At 44.2% G+C, this 22,157-nt stretch overlaps 1 protein-coding gene across 3 annotated transcripts in view; it reads right to left on the bottom strand.

Moving 5' to 3' along the window:
• Nucleotides 1-22,157, bottom strand: part of Cnksr3 (CNKSR family member 3) — an 86,612-nt gene that overhangs the window by 17,730 nt on the left and 46,725 nt on the right. For all 3 annotated transcript variants that reach the window (XM_060373277.1, XM_021648890.2, XM_060373279.1), the window contains 5 exons: nucleotides 14,695-14,897; nucleotides 13,555-13,642; nucleotides 5,821-5,862; nucleotides 3,329-3,448; nucleotides 651-710 (listed from right to left, as the gene is read on the bottom strand). In XM_060373277.1, the coding sequence (XP_060229260.1) occupies nucleotides 651-710; nucleotides 3,329-3,448; nucleotides 5,821-5,862; nucleotides 13,555-13,642; nucleotides 14,695-14,873 (489 nt within the window). In that variant the 5' untranslated portion in view covers nucleotides 14,874-14,897. The remainder of the gene's footprint in view (nucleotides 1-650; nucleotides 711-3,328; nucleotides 3,449-5,820; nucleotides 5,863-13,554; nucleotides 13,643-14,694; nucleotides 14,898-22,157) is intronic.

The raw sequence follows: 22,157 nt of genomic DNA, 5'->3' as shown, positions 1-22,157 counted from the left end.
TAGAGCTATGGGAGGCAGAAACAGGAGAAATCCTGGGGCTTGCTGGCCAGCCACTCTAGCCAATCAGTGAGTTCCTAGTTCAAGAAGACATCTGATCTAAAAAATAATAATAATAATAAATAATAAGGTGGAGAGCAATTGAGAAAAACGCCCAACTTTGACGTCTATCCTCCACACAACACACACTCATATACATGAGCACATGTGCAAACACATTATACAATGGCTACCAGCTCCAGTTCTTCTGAGTGACTCACGACAACAAAGAGGAGAGTTATTTTCTGTACTTTTGGGTTCACACCTCCATGGTGTAAAAGGAATAATTAGCACAAGGGCAGAGGCATAGATAGATAGATAGATAGATAGATAGATAGATAGATAGACAGACAGACAGACAGACAGACAGACAGACAGAAAAGGAAACCTGACATGGCACATGAACCATGTACAGAGTGATTTAAACAATAAACTGACAACAGCTGGTAAGAGGCAGCAGCCAACTGGCTGACAGAATAAACACAACAGGAGGCTAACACTTCAGTTCTCACCCCAGGTAACATCATGCACACACTTAACCCCAAAGCCTAGAGCCATGTCAAATGTGTCTAAAGCATCAAAGGGATTCTCACATTTCATGGATGTACACTTACATTTTCTGTAGTTCCAGTAATCACATGCAATCCATCATAGGTTGATTTGATGTACATGCCCTAGAAGGAATCACCAACATATTAACCCATGACTCCCAACTTTCACAGAAAGCTGCAGAGAAGCATAAACTTTCAAACACTGAGCAGTCCCTTTGGAACACTGTGGGTTTTTTGTTGGTTGGTTGGTTGGTTTCTTTAGGCTTTCAAAACTCCAGGAAAAGTCAATCCAAAGGGGGTGGGGAGAGAAAGGCAGAGACAGACAGACACAGAGAAAAAAAGGGACAGAGACTGAACAACTGAGCACCAGCAGAAAAGATCAGACAAGCAATCTCTTTGATATTATAATGTGTGTTCTGGGCACACAGGATTCTGCCACAACTCCAGGACGGAGGAATTTTCTCAGACTTGCTCAGTGAGCCAGCCATTTCAAACAAGGGCTCTTCTTCTTCTTCACTTTCTCCCAGGGAAACAATGCAGTTGGCTCCATCTGGTATCAGTGGTCCACAGGGGACTACTTACTGGAGCCTATTGTAATGCAGAGTGGGGCTGCAGGTGAATCATGTGAACCACTACAACACCGGGAGCAAAGCAGTAACTGCCATTGCTGTCTCAGGGAAAGCCAAAGGATGGAAGGATCGCTTTCCAAAGACACACCTTTAGGCAAACTCAGACAAAATACCATGTTACCAGGTAAATATCTCTACTGTTTGACAACACAAACCTATTTTTCCAATTAAACTGTTACAAAATGAGGGACGCAGAAAAAAAGGATCTACAGTGAACTTATTCTGCTCTGTAGCCTATGCCACTCTGCAAAAAAGAATCTCACCACTCCTAAAACCCTCAAGGTTCCTGATCTTCCTCTCAAGGTCTTCAATCTTCAGTCAATAGGCTTTGCCCTACAGAATTGTATGTCCCTCCCCCAGCTGTCGCTGGGATAACTCCATGGTATGACAGGCCAATTCCATCTCCTCCTACTCAGAGGATGGATCTAATTCACTCCTGACTACAAAAATCACATCCAGGAATTCCTCCTGGTTTAGACTGAAGCTAAGCTAATCCATCCTTCACTCTGAAAGCCGAGTAATACAGTGTACTTCTAACCACTGAGAATATGAGCTTGTTCTCAGTGTGGTTTTGTTTGTTTGTTTGTTTGTTTCCCCTATTTAGGAGACTGCCTTAAACTCTTCCACAACAATGCATACATTGGCGACCCTGACTCTTCCTCTATGCCCAGCATCCACTACATAAGTTCACTGCTCTCAGCACTGGGCACTTGGCATCACCATCTAAGGTCATCATTCAGCAGGCCTAAGCGAAAGCCCACATCTGAGCTCTCTGACTCAAGGGCTCTAAGCTGATCAATGAGGCACACGGGTTTCTGCAGCTCTGCAAATTAAGCCCCTAGGTGACCTGAGAGGAGTCACCCGTGGCACCCTCCTGAGCGCTTACTCTTCCATACCTCATGCGGGAGGAAACAAACATTTAATATATAATTTATTCATTATATATCTGGACTGAAACTCCCTCCCTTAACTCTTCCCAATCCTACCCTCCTTCACTTTTTCCCCCTGTCCCCTTCCCCTAGTCCACTGAAAGGGGGAGTTCTCCTCTGCCATCTGCCCATAGCTTGTCAAGTCTCATCAGGACTGCCTGGATCCTCTTCCTCTGTGGCCTGGTACTGCCAAATCACCAGGGGCAAGTGATCAAAGAGCAGGCAACTGAGTGCATGACAGAGGTAGCCCCTGCTCCCCTTACTCGGACATCCACATGGAGACTGGGCTGCCAGTCGGCTACATCTGTGCAGGGGGTCTAGGTCCTCTCCATGCCTGGTTCTTGGTTGGTGCAGTCTCTGCAAGACCACCTGGGCCAGATTTTTTAGCTTTGTTGGTCTCCCTGTGGACTCCTGTCCCTGTCTGTTTCCTTCTATCAGTTCCCCAAATGGATAGAACTAGGAAAGATCATCCTGACCAAGGTAACCCAGAAACAGAAAGACATGCATGGTATACATTCACTTATAAGAGGTTATTAGCCGTAAAATGTAGGAGAGCCATACTAAAATCCACAGACCAAAAGAAGCTAAACACTAAGGTGGACCCTAGGGAGGACACCTAAATCTCATTCAGAATGGCAAACAGGATAGCCAACAGAAGGGGTAGAAGAGGAAACAGGATGGGAGCCTGCCAAGAGGGCCTCTGAAAGGATCCACCCAAGAGGGGATCAAAGCAGATGCTGAGACTCAGGGCCAAAGCTTGGGCAGAGCACAGGAGAGAACATTTCTGAGATCTTCCTAGGAAGATCTCTTCTCACGCCCATCCTAAGTGCTAGCTGAGACTTCCAGATTAGATGCTGTTTTGTTCGCATAGACCATCTCTCCCCTTCGTGGAATGTTTTCTATTTCCTTGCACTGCTAAGGCCTAAAAATAAATCTGTTAAGACAGGAGGGTACAGCTTTAAAACTATTTATTTTTATCCTTGAAAGATAACCATCTTTAACAGAGTTTAAGATAGCAAATCCCTAACTGTGGAAATAATATAATGCAATGTAATATAATTTAATACAATATAATATAAGATATAACCTACTCTACTACTCAGAACTACAGGAAGAACAGTAAGACAGTTTACTGCTTTAGTAAATGCTGGTGTTCTGCACCAGAAACCAGGAGAACTCTTACCAGGCCTTCCCCAGGTCTGACATTTGGCAGGTGAACTTCCTCCAGGCATGCACACTGGCTCATAACAGGATCCGTGGTAGAGCGCATTGTTTTGTCACAGATACCATTTAAAACCTTGACCTGGAATTGAGGGAGCTCGATCATTAACCACGTTTATCTCAAGCTGACTTAGAGAAACGCACCTCATGCATAGTCTGTGGCCCTGGCCAGCCCTCGCTGTGTCAGTGAACAGACACTGGGATTCCGAGCATATACAATCTAGAGGAATGTTGTATTGTTTCAGCTTTAAAAAAAAAAAAAAATGTTTCTTAAAAACATGGCTGTTTATGACCACTGTAAAAGCACAAGCCTGGAAGAAACCTTCTTGGTAGTGAAGAAGTCCCCAGATGTAGCTGTCATTCACGCTCTCTTCAATACTGACAGAGGAAAAAACAGTTTACTCTAAATCAGCTTGGCTTTGTTGTTGCTGTTGTTTTATTTGTAATAAACTTCAGGTCTGCAGGGTTTGGGAAGGGATCAAGCAACAAATGCAGTCTCCAGACTCCCTCTATGCCAGCACCTCCATCATTGAAATCTACATGGTGTTATACAGTTTTACAGCTGATGAACCAATACTTAAATCCTTCATTTCAAGTGGTATTCACTTTTGTGGTGCATGTTCTAAAGGTTTTTGACAAATATTTAATGTTTTATATCCATTATCAAACCATATGATTGGATAATTTCATCACCATCAGTGTCCCCATGCTCAACACAATAATCCATTTCGTTCTGTATTGCCCTGGGCTCCTGAGCAGCACTGATCTTTTCACTGTCTCTATGGCTCTGCTTTCTCTAGAATATCAAACAGCTGGAATTATATAAGAAGGGAATTATATTCAAATAAAATTATATAAAAATTATAAATTAAGGCATCCAGCCTTTTCTTATTGCTTTATTTCAATTAACAACATACATTTAAAATTTCTCTGTATCTTTTCATATTCGATAGCTCATTTCTTTTTATTGTTGAGTAATATTCAATGCTGTGAATATACTATATTTGTTTATCCATTTACCTATAAAAAGACAGCTTGTCTACTTCCACTCTGAGGCAATTAGGAATAAAATGGCTATAAACATTACAGGCAATCCAGGGCAGATTTTTGTTGACATTAAGTTTACAGCTCCTTTGTGTAAACACCCAACAGTGCAACTGGTAGAATATATAGTTAGAATATGCTTAGTTCTGTAACTGACTGCCAAACTGTCCTCTGAATTGCTTCAGTTCTTCATTCCTCCAAGCAACGAATGACCACGCTGCGTATCATTGCCAACATTCGCTACAGGCGCTGAACTTCAGCCTCTCTAGTGAGCAAACAGTGGCGTCTCCTGGTTTCAGTCTGTAAGTCCCTAATCACAAACGGCTTATTTCATGTGCCCTCTCCATGTCTCCTCTGAGTGAAGTATCTTTTCAGACCTGTTTTTAGCTGGATGGTTTTCTTATTACCAAATCTTAAGGCTCCATGTTCTTTGACAAATTTTTAAAATCTTCTCCCCCCACCTGTGGCTTCACACCTCATTGTCTTCCAGGAAAATGTCGCAGGAGAGCTTCTGGTTTTAATGGAATCTGCTGCTCCTTTTCCTTTTAGTTTTCTATCTAAAAATGCCGCTGAACCCCAGATACCTAGATTTACCTATAACGTCTCAGTTCTGTAGCTTCACATTTTGCATTTTAGCCCCATGGCCTCAAATTCCTGTCTGTCACGCTACAGAGTGACACTGCAGACAAGAGAGTACCCACAGGAAGTGGTCTTCCCACTGAGGCCACGGGGATTAGGCACATGCTCTCGCAATCAGAGCATCTACCATCCCAAAATCAAAGGACCACAGGCATCCGGACATTCCAAAGGGGCACTCTTCTTTCCAAGGACAGATTCTATGAGGTGATACTTTTCCACATTCCTCTAGTTTTGCTTAGCTTCCCTATTTATGGAAAATATATTTATAGCAGTTTAATTGCCAAATTCCTCAACCAAACAGGAGGAGGGTTTTATCAAAGGGGCACAGGCTGCTTGTGTCAAAAGGAGGAAGTGATGATGAATCCCTCCAGAATGCTCTTTATACAGTCAGAGAACATGCCCCTCCCCATTGTAAAGTTTTTGCCAAGGTATTCTTTTAACTCAAAATAGCTCTACAATAAAGTATGAATATCATTCTCACCCTCATTTGCATGCTAAGCATAAGTGTGCTCTGATGAACTTTCCAGAAGAAAACAACAGTAAAATCAAACAGAAACAGAGAACCCCATACAGCCAATTACCACAGGAATTGGTAAACAGTCATCTCCTTAAACAATTTTTACTTTTCCATCTAAATCAACAGATTCAAATCCTAAAAGCCAGTGTTTCAAAGTTCATCTTGACACAATTAGCCACACTGAATGTAATTAATATGATTCCCATTGCCTTTGGAAAATGAGTTGAATAGTAACCTTTAGAAAATATACTTACCACATTTAAAACTTTATCTTCCATTTCTGCTACAAGGCAATCCTAAAGAAAAGAATTTAAAAAAAAAAAGCGTAAGAATGAAAAGCTTTTTAAAAATTAGTTTAGCACAACAGGTCAAAATGCAGAAAGTAAGCAAGGTGGGGTGCCCAGCGCCGACAATCTGCAACACAACCCTACCCTGAAGGCTCAGGGGAAAATCCAGCAACAGGGGCAGAAGGATTTTAGGAGCTACTGCACCAGGATGTGTGCTGCTAAATAATGTCTTATAGACATGACAGGGAAAATCTTCAAAATACGGTTGTCTAAACAACACCTACATGATGACAACACCAACTGACAGGACAACACGGACAGGGGAAACACCTCCCTCATCTAGGAGAAGAGGCACAGGCACTGCTGCTGAGAGAAGGAAGACCTGTTTCGTCCAGAGATAAGCCACTCATGCGCAATACTAAAAAGGTTCAGTAGAGTGTGTGTATGTGTGTGGGTGTGTGGGTGTGTACAGACTGATGTGTGTGTGTGTGCACATGTGTGTAGATGGCTGTGTTTGTGTGTGTGTGTGTGTGCACATGTGTGTAGATGGCTGTGTTTGTGTGTGTGTGTGTGTGTGTGTGTGTGTGTGTGCATATGTGTGTAGATGGCTGTGTGTGTGTGTTAACAATAACTGAAGAAGAGGTCATTAATTTGAGACAAAGGAAGGGAGGCGTGGTTTGGAGGGGCAGAGGGAGGGATCACAGTAATGTAAACATGGTAGTCGAGTATAAAATTCCAAGAAAAATAAATAGAATCTTTTTAAACACAAAAACTGGCTTAAATCTTTCTAGAAATGACAAGGTTCTTGACACGTCCCCCACCACCAAGCACTCAGCCTGCACAATCCCAGCAGACCTGGATACAGAAGCGGGGCCTGAGTGGATGTGGAGCTGACATTTCTCTTCTCCTAAGTCTCTGTTGTCTTCTAACTCACGGAGCTTATCACCCAAAGGGCCAGGGGACTGATTTTCTGATGAGAAAACCTATTTTAAAACAACAAAAACCCTCCCCCTGAGGGGGGAGCAGCCTTACCAGGCCACAGAGGAAGACCATGCAGCCAGTCCTGATGACACCTGATAGACTAGGGTCAGATGGAAGGGGAGGAGGTCCTCCCCTATCAGTGGACTTGGGGAGGGACATGAGAGGAGATGAGGGTGGGAGAGTGGAAGTGGGAGGGGACAACAGTTGGGATACAAAGTGAATAAGCTGTAATTAATAAAAAAATTAAAACAAACAACAACAACAAAAACCCTACAAACTGACTCTAGGAGCACACAGCTCAGTGATGGGGTCCTTGTGTTGCATGTGCAAGCCAAGGCCCTGAGTTCTAGCCCTGTTACCAAACAAAACCACAGAAATGAAATCTACCTATTGGCCAGTCTGGAGAGTATAAAATGACAAATACAAGAATCCTGCCTATGGTTCTCAACGTGACCCCAGGCTCAGCTAGCTGTGGGCCAACAAGGCAGCAGTCCTTAGCTCAAGTCCTGTCTATAAGAATAGTTTTCAAATGAGGCCTTGGGTAAACTCAGCCACAGAAGTTTATTTTAAGCACCAGTGAGATTAAATCACATACTTCAGGCCTTAGAAGATGAAAAAACTTTAACAAAACATTCATTAACACACTGCCAAAAAAGTGGTATTGAGGTATGCTATTGATGACATTAAATAAAGAGTTGGAATGCAAAGCATTATTTTCTCAGCTAGAGAACAAAAGACTTGGAACACTATGCCAGCAGGGTTAGCCGATTATAGGAATCTCCATTGTCCAGAAGCCGTCAAAGCGAAACTTCCACAGGTAGCCTTCTAGAACTATCTGCACGGGGGGATCTCAACCCGGACCACAGACACAGGAAAGGAAATCAGAGAAGCCACTTTCTTCTTTGTTAACTTTTAAAATTAGATTTATTCACTTCATGTATGTGAGTGTTTTGCCTGAACACGTCTGTATACCAGGTATGTGCCTGATATCCTCAGCACCAGAAGAGGGTACTAAATCCCTGAAACTGGAGTTGGAGGGTGCTTGAGAACCAAGAGGACGCTGGGAACCAAACAGGTGCGCCTAACTGCTAAGACATCTCTCAGCCCAAGACCTGGTTTCAGTAGAGTTTATTTTGCACCACTGAGTACAACAGCGAACTGAGCCAATCTTGTGGATAATGCTAAGAGTTTCAGGTGTGTGGAAAAATACAAATCAGTGCTGAATCCATTGGGCTATGACATCCATTCAGGGTGAAATGCCATGTGTAGGTTGTTCTCCCCAGTAGTAGCAGAAAGGACAGGGATGAGTTTCTATCCTATAGGATTTCAGAATTGGAATTCCCTTATCTTCTTAAAACTTTGATTTTTTTTCCTTTTCTTTTTTAACAGATAAATAGAAGACACAAGAACAGCTATTTTACTGTTCCCAAAATTGATGCCGACTCTCTAGAAAAGCGCATAGAAAAGGAAAAAAAAAAAAAAGCTAAGAAATTTAGAAATACTTCACCCAAGCATGACTCTGATAGAAACCCAAGCTACAAGAGCAACTTTGTAAGCCATGAGTAACTACAGCTTGAAGATGTATTTTTTTTTCTACCTGTACGTCACACACAGGAAGCAGACCATCCACTATTACCATAGAGAGCTGATACAAAACAGCTTTGGAACTGTCCACTTGTGTGGCCTTATGATGGCAATACAACCAGCAATCTATATCTGTGGTCCTACAAATTACTGCAGAAAGATGGTCTCCAGTCTCCCTTAGAGACTATCACCAACACAGAAGGCTGCAGTAGAAGGGCACGGGAATCAAGGCTGAGGTGTGACCATCGGTCCCTGACACTTGATTTTATGGAACTGGAGCCCATTCATCCAAATGAGCTTCCTGCCGTGGAAACTGACGAACAGGTACAAGTGAGAAACCCAAACTGTCTAAGGCAGCATGTGAAAGGACTCGCCCATTACCTCTACCAAGGGCAAGGTGGCTTCCCACACCCATTCCTCCCCGCCCTGAAAGGAAACAGCTGCAGGCATGACTTCACATTATCTGGCAGGGTAGCCGGGGAAGGAAGAAAATGTTCCTGAACAAGTCACCCCCTCATGCGTCACACACTGAAGCAGAGCTTGGTGACAGCCCTTGGTCACCTGGATCAACCGTCAGGGCCACCCAGGGCAGCTAGCAGCTTGCCGGGTGGGTCTCCTCCGCCTCCTGCCTTCACACCACCTCCTTACGAATGGGGTAGACTTGTACAGCCTGCTAGACCTCTATGACAATCTTTCCTCGCAGTAAAATAAGATGGCAAGGCCAACATCTCAGAAAACTGTTGGGAGCTCAATGTGACCACAGAGCGCAAGCATACGGACACACCAGACCTGGAACCCCCTCAGTAATGGTGCCTCCCTCCTCTCCACCCTGCTCCCTGGGTTCAACAGTCCTTTCTCTGTTTCCTGCCAGAGAGGAGCTTCATCCCTGTCTTACACTTTAAGTCGTCATGTCCAGTTGGAAATGTGGACCCCGATCCCTTCCCGACTTTGTTCCCTACATCTCGTCTTATACCCTCAAAACTGGACAAACTGGACAGGAGGACGGACCCCAAGCTTGGCGTAGACTTCAGCACATGCAGCCCTAGAAGTGCATGGAAACACGCAGAACGAGAGCTGAGGTGTGGATCCCTCTTCAGCATCGCAAGGAGGGAAGCAGGGCATGTGCTAAGAAAGCAGGGGAAACGCAGCACACGGAGGATGTAAAGGAGGAAGGTGGGTGTGTGTCTTCTAGGCAGGGGCTCCAGACAGTCTCTAGTGAAACATGCTCCTGCACGGAAGAGGATGCAGCTTCTATTCCGTCCCCAGTTCAAAAGGAGCGGCACAGGATCAAATAAGAGGAGGGTGCATTTTCTGAAACAGCTTATCTTGTAGGTGCCATTACACTGCACTGGAAATGACACTGACCTCAGTCACCAACATGTGTGTGCTACACTAATGACACCTGACAAAGAAATGGGTGCTTTCAGTTACCATAGAAAACAAATTCTAGACAAGAGTCAAAGACATATATCTTCCCAAAACTTCAGACAGTAACACCCCCAAGTACATTCACTCAGCACCCTTTAAAAGGCATGTTCATATGTATATCTGTATATGTATGTGTATATATATTCATATATTTATATGTTTATTCACACATAGGAATGAATTGTCAAAGACCAATCTCAAAGTTATGAAAACCTGTTCAAGCTGAATTTTTTTTTTTTAATTCCAGAAAATAAGGGCAGTATATATATTTTCTTAGTTCTTATCCTTAAACTATCAAGTCTAATTCTGGAAAACATCTTCCAAAAATCCAGGTATTTATATCCCACCTGAGCATACTCGTTGTGTCAGTGCTGTGCTTCCTATGTTGTATCACACATGAGGTAACACTGCTTTTAGACACCTCACATTTTGCTTGCGAGTACAGCTCAGTACATGTGCTGGATGAGTAAGTCCTTGCCTGTGTGCAAGAAGCGGCCCAGCTTTCTAGTCCCAGCACCATACACAAACATAAAAGCCCACATCACTCATGTTATTCACATGTAAATAAAACACTCTCTTTCCCTTCCCCCCCCACATGCACACTCCCGCACACAGTCACACCCACACACACATACACACACATACACACTTCTTCCTCGCCTTTTTTTCCTTTTGATTACTCCCCTACATTTTCTGTCTACCTCTTTCCCTGCCAGGATGAACACAATTTTTCTATCAAATTATCAGCTACATTTGCTTTTTCCTTTACATATAGGTTTATGGACATCTGACTATATTTGTGTGTGCATGTATTTATTATATATTTGTGTGTGTATATATTTAGTAAGCATTATGTTTAAAATTTATATCAAGAAAAAAGAAAAAGGTCCTTCTATGTAGCCTGGCCTCTAACACAATACTCTGGCTGCCTCTGCCTCTGCCTCTGCCTCTGCCTACCACGCACTGGAGTTGAAGGCCTGTATCATCATACCTGGCATTTCAGGTCTCATTTTTACACTGCCTTTTTTTTTTTTTCTTACTCAAAAGTGGGACAGGGGAGGGGAACTTACAGGAATTCTACCAAGCCATCTGACAAGACAAACATTAGTGTTCTCATTCTACAGATCAGAAAGAAAGGCTCGTGAATCTTAAATGACTTGTCCAGGGCCCAGGGTTAACCAGTGGTAGGGGTGGGATTTGAACCTATGCCATTTCTAGTCTGCTCTTAGCCATTAGACTAGCCACTCCAGTGCAGACCACAGAGACACAGAAGCAAATGATGGTGGCCACACTAACAAGCACGGTGCCTCTCGGGCCTTGAGTTGAGGCTCCATCTCTCCTGATGAAGGGCCAGTTCCATCAGCCTGAGTGACAGCTGCCCATCTCCACGGAAGCTCACTTTGGAAACGGGCCTCCACCATGCACCACAGGGCTCCAGGGGGAGAAACAAGTGCAGAAAGACACTGCAGAGCGCACAGTCACACTGGGCCTGAACGCCGAGGTGGAAGGGAGCTACATCAGTGTATCAATAGCTCTCTACATACATACACATACACACACACACACACACACACACACACACACACACACAAGCTTCAAACTAGGGTCCTGCAACAGGTGAGCACAACTGCCCAGATCAGTCATTCTGGTACTGTCTCCTCAGCACCACTCACTGCAGCCATGGAAGCCAACCATTTCGCCTCTCTGTCCTGCGCCCCTTCTTCCCTCCCGCCTCAGCTAACTTCACATGACTTCACACGTACTTAACTTTGCTCACTAACCAGTCTCTTCCTTCTCCTTGCCCCACACACCAACAGACATCTTACCTGTTTATTCACTCTGGCACTCTGGTGCCTAGAACAGAGGCAGTCACCAATGCCAAGTAAATATTTATTGGAGGAACTATCCGAATGCCTGCAGAGCCAGCATTACGCTGCTCGGGCAAAGCCTGCTCACCCTGTGAAAACAAACCACTGCACCCGCCCCGGCCTCCTCACTTTCCCCATGCTCCACAGCTTCAGCCCAAGCCATGGCACCTCACCAACCAGGGGCCGGCACAGAGTTACACGGCGAGCCACTGAGCTGAAGTGGCCCATTCGCTAACTTCAGTGTTCGGCTCTTACACTTTGCTGTAATGGACTGCAAGTCAACTTGGTTATAAAAATAAAAAATAAAAAGGATTAGAACAGTAAGGGGGGGAGGGAAGCAGGGAAGGGAAGGCACCCTCAAGGCAGGTGCTAGGGAAACACCTTCCACCTTCAATGCCTGGTCTTAGGTACCATGACACTCATGTATCACAGCTGACATCAGACTTTTTCATCAAAATTACCTTATACATCACTAAAGTGGGCAAAACCAGATCCACTTAGTGTCTCTGTGCCCCTCTGGCAGATCACAGGTCCCAAAGCACATGAGCTCCAAATTCAACAGCTGCTCAGGACTAGATCTCAACTAACGGGTACAAGCAAAGCCACACTTAACTCTGTTACAGAGGAAAAATACCTCACATGCATGCACATGCACACACATACACAAACACAGACACAGACACAGACACACACACCCCTCTGTATCTGTTACTACACAGTCAGGAATAAGAGAAGGATATTTTTTATTTTATCAGATCATCCACAAAAACAAGTATCAAAAGAAAAAGTTTTAAACCAAACGGAGATACTGAGGGGTGGCCCAGTGGTTAGGGACACTTGCTAATATCACAGGGGACCCAAGTTTGAGTCCCAGTATCAAGTTGGGAGGTTCACAACCACCTGTAACTGCAGCCTCAAGGGACCCAACGCCCTCTTCCAGACTCTGGGCATCTGCACTCATGTGCAGACATACTCACACACAAACATACACAGACATGTGCATATGCACAGGGGAGGGGGAGACACAACTATTAAAGATAAAAAACAAAATCTTTAAAACCAAATAGATATGGAGGAGGAGACCCCTTCTCGCATTCATAACAAATCCTAAAGTAATGTAGAAGTTCTGCTATAGCCAAGTAACGTGACAGCAATCGGTCTTAAGTACTCATAGGGTTTTGTTTTTTGTTTTGTTTTGTTTATATTTAACATCATAGAAGCTAGACAAATTATGGGCTAATGTAAAACTTTTCAGGCCCTTGTTAAAATATCTAGGTCTGACTGAAGAGCCACAAGGGAAACCAGAACATGGGAACCATCACCGCTCTCTACCTCTCTGCCATAGGATAGAGGATGAAAGTGGGACTTTGATGGTTTGCAGAAAGAAGCAGAGCACATATCCCAGTGGGATCCATTTACGTAACTATCCCAGGGGTAAACAGCTGAGGTTTGGGGTTATTTGTTACAGCCTTACAAGCTGTCCCATCCTGACCTTTAATCCCAACAACAGAGGCGTCTAAATGAAGCCAGAATCAGCAGGGACTCAGAACAAAGATGACAGCGAGACCTGGATATTACGAAAACTCTGTTTCTTTTCAAAGCAGTCTAATATGTTTGGTAAAAATACAGAAGTATTAGTGATTATAAGACAAAGTAGTTTCTGAGCCTGAGGCTGCTGGTCATTTTTCTCAGAAGCCATCTGTTCAAATGTAAAGCTTTCATCTCCACCAAACTCTGATGGAAGGGGAAGATGGGACACTTTGTAGACATATGGGATCCCTTGGAAAAAGAAGAAAAGAGAGGAGAAAGTTCTGGAAATCGATGATGGTGCACTACTGACCTTCTGGACTGTCGTGGTCAGGTCCAAGCACAGTTGAATGATTTTGTTCTTTGTCACGGAGAAATCCGTGATCCCTGTGAACGGAGCCCTGGGAAGGAACAAGAACTCTCTTTAATGAGGAGAGGATAATAAAGAAGAAAAGCCCTGAGAGTCCCACCCCAGACACTGGCACACGTGGATACATTGCAGGTTGGCTCAAGCTATCTCTCATCACGCTATTTCTTCTGAAAAGGTAACACAGAAATGTGACCCTGAGGACCAGTTCTCACAGCATCAGAAGGAGCCATACAAACTGCCAAGAGAGAAAAGCAATCAATAGTACTACCCAGTTGAATCACCTAGGAATCCCAACAATGACATCATGGTAAAATATCCTGAAAGATCCTGGAGGTAACTATCAACTGTCTAATCGGACTTGGGGCCTGCTCAATAGGAATGACTTCATGACTGGGGCTATAAATTTAGCCAACTCCCTTTGGCTGATGGGGCCACGGAACCAAGAGGAGAGCCCACCACTGCAGTTTCCTAAGCCAGTACGTCTAACTGCATTATATGTCTAAATACGTGTCCTTCAGCCCACAGATAAGTGTTGCTCTCATCCCTCTTCGAATAAGCTCCTTTTATAAGTAGATAGAGATCATGATAGAAAACCATAACTGGTCAAAATGCAGAGATCAACTGACCGTGGGGTAACTGCCCCCAAGTAATATATATGCAACACAACCCCTACAATCAAGGCCCAGGGAAAAACTGGAAAAGGACATAAAGTGAGGGGGGATAGAGAAGAGGGTGAATCCAGGAAAAATAGAGGGGAAGGAATGGGGGCTGAATATGAACAAGATACATTGTATGAAAGTCTCAAAGAATTAATAAAAATACTATATTAAAAAAAAACAGGAATCTGAGTAGAAAAAGACAAAGACAAAAAAACAGCACTGAAGTGAGCTGAGCCACGTCCACGAACTACTTCACATACTCCAGTGCTTATGGTTAATCGCAGTGAAACACCCGTTAGCACAGTTTCACTCTCTCTAAACCAGGGCTGATTTACTCCTGTTGCTGACCTTCACGGTAACTTCCAAAGATCTGCTCCTTCCCCATGAGCCCTGAAATCCGGGGAGAGGGAGTCCCAGGGCTTACCGGTCCAGCCACGCCAGCAAGGCCTTGGCAGCGCCAATGAGCTCCACCACAGAAGTAAGGAGCTCATTGGGAGGCTTGCGGGCCGTGCTCCCATCATAAGCCGGGCTCTTCCGCCGGCTGCTTATGTAATTCTGCAAATTGTGGGAAGACGCCCTCAGTTTCAGAACCAAGTTCTTCATAGTATCACTTTCAAGGCCATAGTTCTGTGGGATATAGAATCAAAGGAAAAAAAATTGAAAGTATCCACAATGTCTAAACTCTAAAAATGACTTAGGAGGCCCCAAGTAGCTGCAGTAATTCATCCAACCCCCCACAAAATCCTGCCTGCTCCTCCCAACCTTCCCATGTGCTGGCCTTTACTCTGCTCTCCCCATAGCCTCCTCCTGTCTGAGAGACTTTATTCTCCCTAGCCCCTCATCTATATGCTCTTCATAGAGATCAAGGCAAGGTGAATCCATTCCTATCACTCAGGCCTGGGCAGATGTCTCTCACACTGGGCCAAAACTCCTGACCACTCAGTCCAGAGCAGAGCAGCTAACTGATGTGTGCATGTGTTCCCTGGGACAGCACAGCGCCTTCCACCTTCTCTCCAGTTTGTCACCTGCTTCTGCCCCATCGGGACCACAGGCCAGGGCTCTGTGTGCTCCTCACCACAGCACCACAGGTGAGGAAGAGATGAGTTACCAAGGGAAGGAACGGAGAAAAGGCAGCACTATCGGCTCGCTCACAATTTAATCTGTGCTTTTTGCAGTATGTTCAACTTACCTACCTCTTTAGAAACATCAGTTTCAGGCTAGGGATGTAGCTCAGTGACAGAGCACTTTAGTCACATGCGCAGGGCCCTAAGTTCCATCTCAAGCACCACAAAGATAGATAGATAGATAGATAGATAGATAGATAGATAGATAGATAGATAGATAGACAGACAGACAGACAGACAGGTAGGTAAGTAGATAGATAGACAGATACACAGATATATAGATGATAGATAAATAAATACATAGATACATAGAAAGATACATATAGATAGATAGAAGACAGGTGGATAATAATAAATAATAAGTTTTGTACTGCAATTTTATCTTAGGCCCCATTTCAGATTAATAACCAAATAATATGAAGCTCTGGTGTGATTCTAGGAACAGGGATATTGTATTTTGTTATAAATACGTTTGTGTCAAGTCAATATCTGGTCCTTTCAGCAAAGAGAGGAGACATTCTTGGAGACATATGATACTGTCTCAATAGAATTACAAAGGTGCCATTGGGAATCTGGGCGCAGCATACTGGACACTTGCTACGCTGGGAGCTGGGCTAAGCTTGACTTGTGACATTGAGGAAAGTGGCCGGTGAAGGCAGAAATGTGCCTGCAAATTCAGCACCTCAGTTAGGGTTTGCAACGCTGTGATGGAACACCATGACCAAAAGCATCTTAAAGAAAAGACTGTATTTTCATCTTACAGCTTATAGTCCATCATCCAAGGAATTCAGGACAGGAACTCAAAGCAGGAACCTAGAGGCAGGAGCTGTGGCAGAGGCCATGGAGGAGTGCTGCTTACTGGCTTGCTCCTCATGGCTTGCTCAGCCTGCCTTGACTATGACCCTTATATGAGGTCACATGAACAATTTTTACTTATCTCATGTGGACACTCTAAATGTTTCACAGATCTCAGGTGCTTGACCTGCATTACTACTTAACAGCTGAAGAAACTCAGGCCCAAGAATGGAACGTCACCAAATGACACAGGTGACCAGAGACAGTATCTGGTAGTGTGCGAGCCCAAACATGAGCTTAGCATGCTGTGTACTTCCCTTCCCAACACCCAACCCAAGGGAAAGCCAAGACAGGGGATGGACAAAGGATGGACAACAAGGGTGTGGGGACACACACTTCATCCAGCAACTAGACAGTTAGAAGCCAAGCTGGACCACATGATGTGTCTCAAAAAACAAACAGACAAACAAACAAAAACACAAAAGAATGAGGATAAACTAGTTAGGAACTGTAGAGCAAGTACAAAGTAACCAAAGATGCTTAATTCGAGGAAGTCCTTTTTCTGTGACCCCTCACCTCTAAGCATCAGGACATCCCAGACTGGCTCCGGCCGCCTTGCTCTTGGGGACAGCACAGTCTACACACCTACAGCATACACATGTTCTGGGGTTTGCAGTAAACTTTTCTTTTCCAGCAGGAAACGATTAGTTAAGAACAAATGGCTTTGGCTTTAGTGAAAACGACTCTAACTGTGAATAGTTTACGGGAGGTTTAAATTTGCATTGCTTCTTTAAAAAAAAAAAAAGTTTCAGGAGCTGGAGAAATGACTCCGTGGTTAAGGTCAATGGCTGCTCTTCCGAGGGCCCATGCTGTATTCCCCACACCCACACGGCAGCTCACGACCGCCGTGACTCCAGATACTGTCCTCTGCAGATACTGGGCACGCCTGCAGACAAAACTGCCAAACACACAGGAGGAAACTACTTTTTTTTAAGACTTAATTTTTAAAACTCAGAGGGGCCTGGAGAGCTGCCTCATCACTTGAAGCCCATATGGCTCTTGGGGAAGGCGCAAGCTGGATTCCTGGCCCCCACGCCAAGCAGCTTACGACCATCCGTACCTCCGGCTCCAGGAAATCTCACACCTCTGGCCTCCACAGGCACCTGAACTCACGTGTGCATATTCAACTCAGACACACAAATAATTAAAAGCAAAATGAAATCTTTTCGTAACTTGGAAGTTTTGAAAGGACTTAAGACAAGTTTTAAAAGCTTTTATACAAAATTTGAAAGAATACAAATTTCAAAACGTTTTTCAAATTAACATTGATATCTTATCTAAATCTTACATTACCTTATTCTTTTTCCCCTGTCATTGGGTTTTTCCTAAAGTCTAAAATAAGGGCTGGAGAGATGGCTCAGCGGTTAAGGGGACTTAATGTTCTTCTAAAGGACCCAGGTTCAAATCTCAGCACCCACATGGCAGCTCACAAATGTCCATAACTCTAAGATCTGACAGATAGACATACATGCAGACCAATGCACATAAAATTATGGTAAATAAGGTCTAAAATAGAATATTCTCATTCTATGGAGCAGAGGAAGTAAGGATGAGTTGCCTTCATGGCTTTAACTTCAAAGCCTCACAAGTGAAGGGATAAGGAGCCCATAACACAGCTTTTTTAGAAGGGAAAGCCTGTGTCTGGGAAGCCAGGGGCAGCTCCCTCATCCTGTCAGTTACCCACGTGCTAACTTATAGCAAGAGCATTCAGTTCACTAAAAGCAGAAGGGGTCAGTGTCTGCGGCTAACATCACCACAAATGACTCACAATTTTTATTCCCATATGACACTCACTTCTGGAACCCAATGAAGAATAAAATACACTTGCAGAAGACTGCATACTGCCTTCCCTAGCAAACCCACCACTTTATAAATAAAGGCAAAAAGGAGAAGGGTGCTTTCATAACTGCTTCTTTCCATTCTCCATTTGGGTTTGTTCTAATTGGTTTCTTTCACCCAAATAAATCATAAAACTAAAAAAAAATGAGGAGGTGTGCATACCCTTGAGCAGAATTTTTTTTTCAATGCAGTTTATTCAGAACCTTGAACAATCATCGGATCCTGGAGAAAGCCAGCCCACAGCTTAAATAGCCTCTGGGTAGCCAACCCCAGCGTGCCACGTGGGCAATGCAGATAGGTCCACATACATGGAAGCAAGCCAGATCCTCAGCCTTAGCCAAATGTGGAGTTGTTTGTGACAGAGAGCACTCACCATCGGGAAGGTGGAAGGTGGAAGGCGGAAACCAGCTCCATCTTTAAGGCGCAGCATTACGCAGCTCTCTACAATTCCCCCTTTTTGTTTTAGACGCATCAGGCAAGAGTAGAGGTCTGATCTCTGATGTTAGAAATAAATTGGGACTTTGTACCGATGTTCATTTAGGTGTCATCCACCCAAAGAGCATCAAACCCGTCCGATACCTTTTTCTCAGAGGCGGGACCTTGCATCAACCTACATGCAATCAAACATGCTCTTCTCTGGGTCTACAGTGGCTGACCCTGAGTACAGTGCTTAGCCTCGCATCCTGAGCATAACATTTTAGCTTTTTATGTTAGCCAACCATGCTTGGGGGAGCAGAATTTTAAAAAGAAGAAAAGTAGGGAGACGTCCCCTCCCCTTTGTCCATACTCCATAACAAAGAGAGAACAAGACATGAATTCTATTAGCTGGAAAGAACCCTACTGTAAAGACACAATAGGGAAAGGATGGCCGACTTCAGGGCCCCACAACCAAAGGGAAAATGAAGACTTTCTCAGACCAGGTCTGATTATTTTCATGAGTCTTTGCCCTGAAACCTGCCTCCTTCAGAAACTGCTCTTCTACAAGGCACCAAGAACACTTGAATAGCGCTGAGTGCGTAGCTTGGTGTCAGAGTGTTTAGCATGAGGAGAAGAGGATGAGAAGGAAGAAAAGGAGGTGGTGAGTAGACTAAATACTTCCCTGAAAACCCTCCCTGGGTCCTTCTGCCGTGGTGTGGCCTTGTCAGGGGCCGGCTATCTGCAACCCTCTCCAGGTCTGGGTGAGAAGCCGGGAGGTTTCTCAAGTGGCCAGAAGGAAAGAGGGAAGATTCTCTTGACTTCTTTTTTAATTTAATTTTATTTTATTTTATTAATTATTTTATTTATTCACTTTGTATCCCCCATAAGCCCCTCCCAACTCCCCTCCTGGTTCTATCCTCTCTCCCCTTCTTCATGCATGCCCCTCCCCAAGTCCACTGATGGGGGAGGTCCTCCTCTCCTTCCTTCTGATCCTAGTCTATCTGATCTCATCAGGAGTGGCTGCATTGTCCTCTACTGTGGCCTGGTAGGGCTGCTCCCCCTCAGGGGGAGGTGATCAAAGAGCAGGCCAATCAGATTACGTCAGAGGCAGTCCCTCTTCCCATTACTGTGTAACCACTTGGACACTAAACTGCCATGAGCTACATCTGTGCAGGGGTTCTAGGTTATCTCCATGCATGGTACTTGGTTGGAGTATGAGTCTCAGGAAAGACCCCTGTGTTCAAATTTTCTGGTTCTGTTGCTCTCCTTGTGGAACTCCTGTCCTCTCCAGATCTTACTATTTCCCACTTCTTACATAAGATTTCATGCACTCTGCCCAACAGTTGGCCATAAGTCTCAGCATCTGCTTTGATAGTCTGTAGGACAGAGCCTTTCAGAGGTCCTTTGTGGTAGGTTCCTGGGTTGTTTCCTGTTTTCTTCTTCTTCTGATGTCCACCCTCTTTGCCTTTCAGGATGGGGATTGAGCATTTTAGTCAGGGTCCTCTTTCTTGATTAGTTTCTTTAGATGTACAGATTTTAGTAGGTTTATCCTATGTTCTATGACTGGGAAAGAATCTTTACCAACCCTTTATCTGACAGAGGGCTAATATCCAGTATATATAAAGAACTAAAGAAGCTGAAAAGCAGCAAACCAAGTAATCCAACTAAAAAATGGGGAACAGAGCTAAACAGAGAACTCTCTGTAGAGGAATATTGAATGGCAGAGAAACACTTAAAGAAATGCTCAATGTCATTAGCCATTAGGGAAATGCAAATCAAAACAACCCTGAGATTTCACCTTACACCCATCAGAATTGCCAAGATGAAAAACTCAAGTGACAACACATGCTGGAGAAATTGTGGAGATAGGGGAACCCTCCTCCACTGCTGGTGGGAATGTAAACTTGTACAACCACTCTGGAAATCAATCTGGTGCTTTCTCAGACAACTAGGAATAGTGCTTCCTCAAGATCTAGCCATATCAATCCTAGGCATATATCTAAAAGAGGCTCAAGTACACAATAAGGACATTTGCTCAACCATGTTTGTAGCAGCTTTATTTGTAATAGCCAGAAGCTGGAAACAGCCCAGATGCCCCTCAACTGAAGAATGGATGCAGAAATTGTGGTACATCTACACAATGGAGTATTACTATGCAATAAAAAATAAGGAAATCATGAAATTTGCAGGTAAATGGTGGGACCTGGAAAGGATCATCCTGAGTTAGCTGTCCCAGAAGCAGAAAGTAACTTCTTAAAAGTATTTTAAAGGCACCACCTACAGCTTTGCCTCTTCTTTTCCACAGTGCTTCAGGCTTTGGTCATGTTCTACTATACATACCAAGTGACATAGTATCAAAGTAAACCCACTGCCTACATCCACAAAATGGCAACCCAAGAAATATGTTATTTACAGTTTTCTATACATTATCAGCTCCCAGCAAAGACTCCCCTGCTGTGTAACACCTCTTCATCAGAGAGAGAGAACCTTTTTGAATGGTGTGCTATGGGTACAACAGTGAATGGCCTGAGGGGGACACAATGCAGACAAGCTATGCTGATTCACACAGCAATTCCCCAATGTGAACATGCTATGCCAATTCATACAGTGATTCCCCTGAACCCCAAAAACCTGGGGTCACATCACTCAACACTGGTACTGACTTCAACCTTGTTCACACCTCATCCTCCTTTAGCCTTAAAAATACCTCTGTCTTCCATCTCAGTCTTCAGGAAACCAGAGCGTGACCCACTTTGCAAAGAGCGTGGGTCTCCACTATGTTTCCTAGTACCCACTGCCTGTTTCCAGCCAGCACTGCCCCATGGAACTGCCCACAGCCCTGTGCTCTGATACAGCAGCCAGTGGCACCCGCAGCTACTGAGTACTTGCGACACAGCACAACAGAGAGCCGACTTTTACTTAATTTTAATTAGTCCTCAGTTACTCAGCCTACTATGGCAATAGTTCCCTCATGAGAACAGGGCAACTATGAAGCCTGTCAGTCATCCTCTGCCACAGAAACGTAGGGTAGAAGTGGGGGGATTTGAACTTATGATGGCTTATCCACTCCTCACCATCTAGCTATGATTCACCAGTTTGGAGAATTCTTCTCTCTGCTTTAGGTCCCTCTCCATTCTAGTTGTCCTTAGTCATTGCTCCAAAACATTCCAGTGATTTTTTTTTTTACCCCTCTGTCCTTCTGTCCTTTCTTAATCCAACTTCTGTCCACTTCCTGCCCATCAAAACAAAAACAAAAAACATCAGCTAAAACAAGTTTACCTGAAAACCTTTGTTGTTGTTTGAGACAGGGTTTCTCTGGATAGCCTTGGCTGTCCTGGACTCATTTTGTAGACCAATCTGGCCTCAAACTCACAGTGGCCTGCCTCTGCCTCCCCTAGTGCTGGGACTGCAGGCGTGTGCCACGGCACCCGGTACCTGGAAACCTCTAACAGCAGCAAGGTCAACTACAGCTCCACATTATCTGCCCAGCAAATGAGTTATTCAAAATAAAGCCTTCTCACTCATGTGGCCCTCCAAAGATCTGCATGGCATCAGATTAAATAAACAGTATAATTATGCTGCATTATAGTAGTACTTTACAGGAGATTATATGAAGACTGAAGACATTCAATAAAACCATATTAGGCTCCCT

This window comes from Meriones unguiculatus, chromosome 20, assembly GCF_030254825.1.
Source record: "Meriones unguiculatus strain TT.TT164.6M chromosome 20, Bangor_MerUng_6.1, whole genome shotgun sequence".
In the NCBI taxonomy this organism is placed as follows: Eukaryota; Metazoa; Chordata; class Mammalia; order Rodentia; family Muridae; genus Meriones; species Meriones unguiculatus.
Note: the sequence above shows the minus strand (reverse complement) of the source record. Positions and strands in the feature narration are given on the sequence as shown.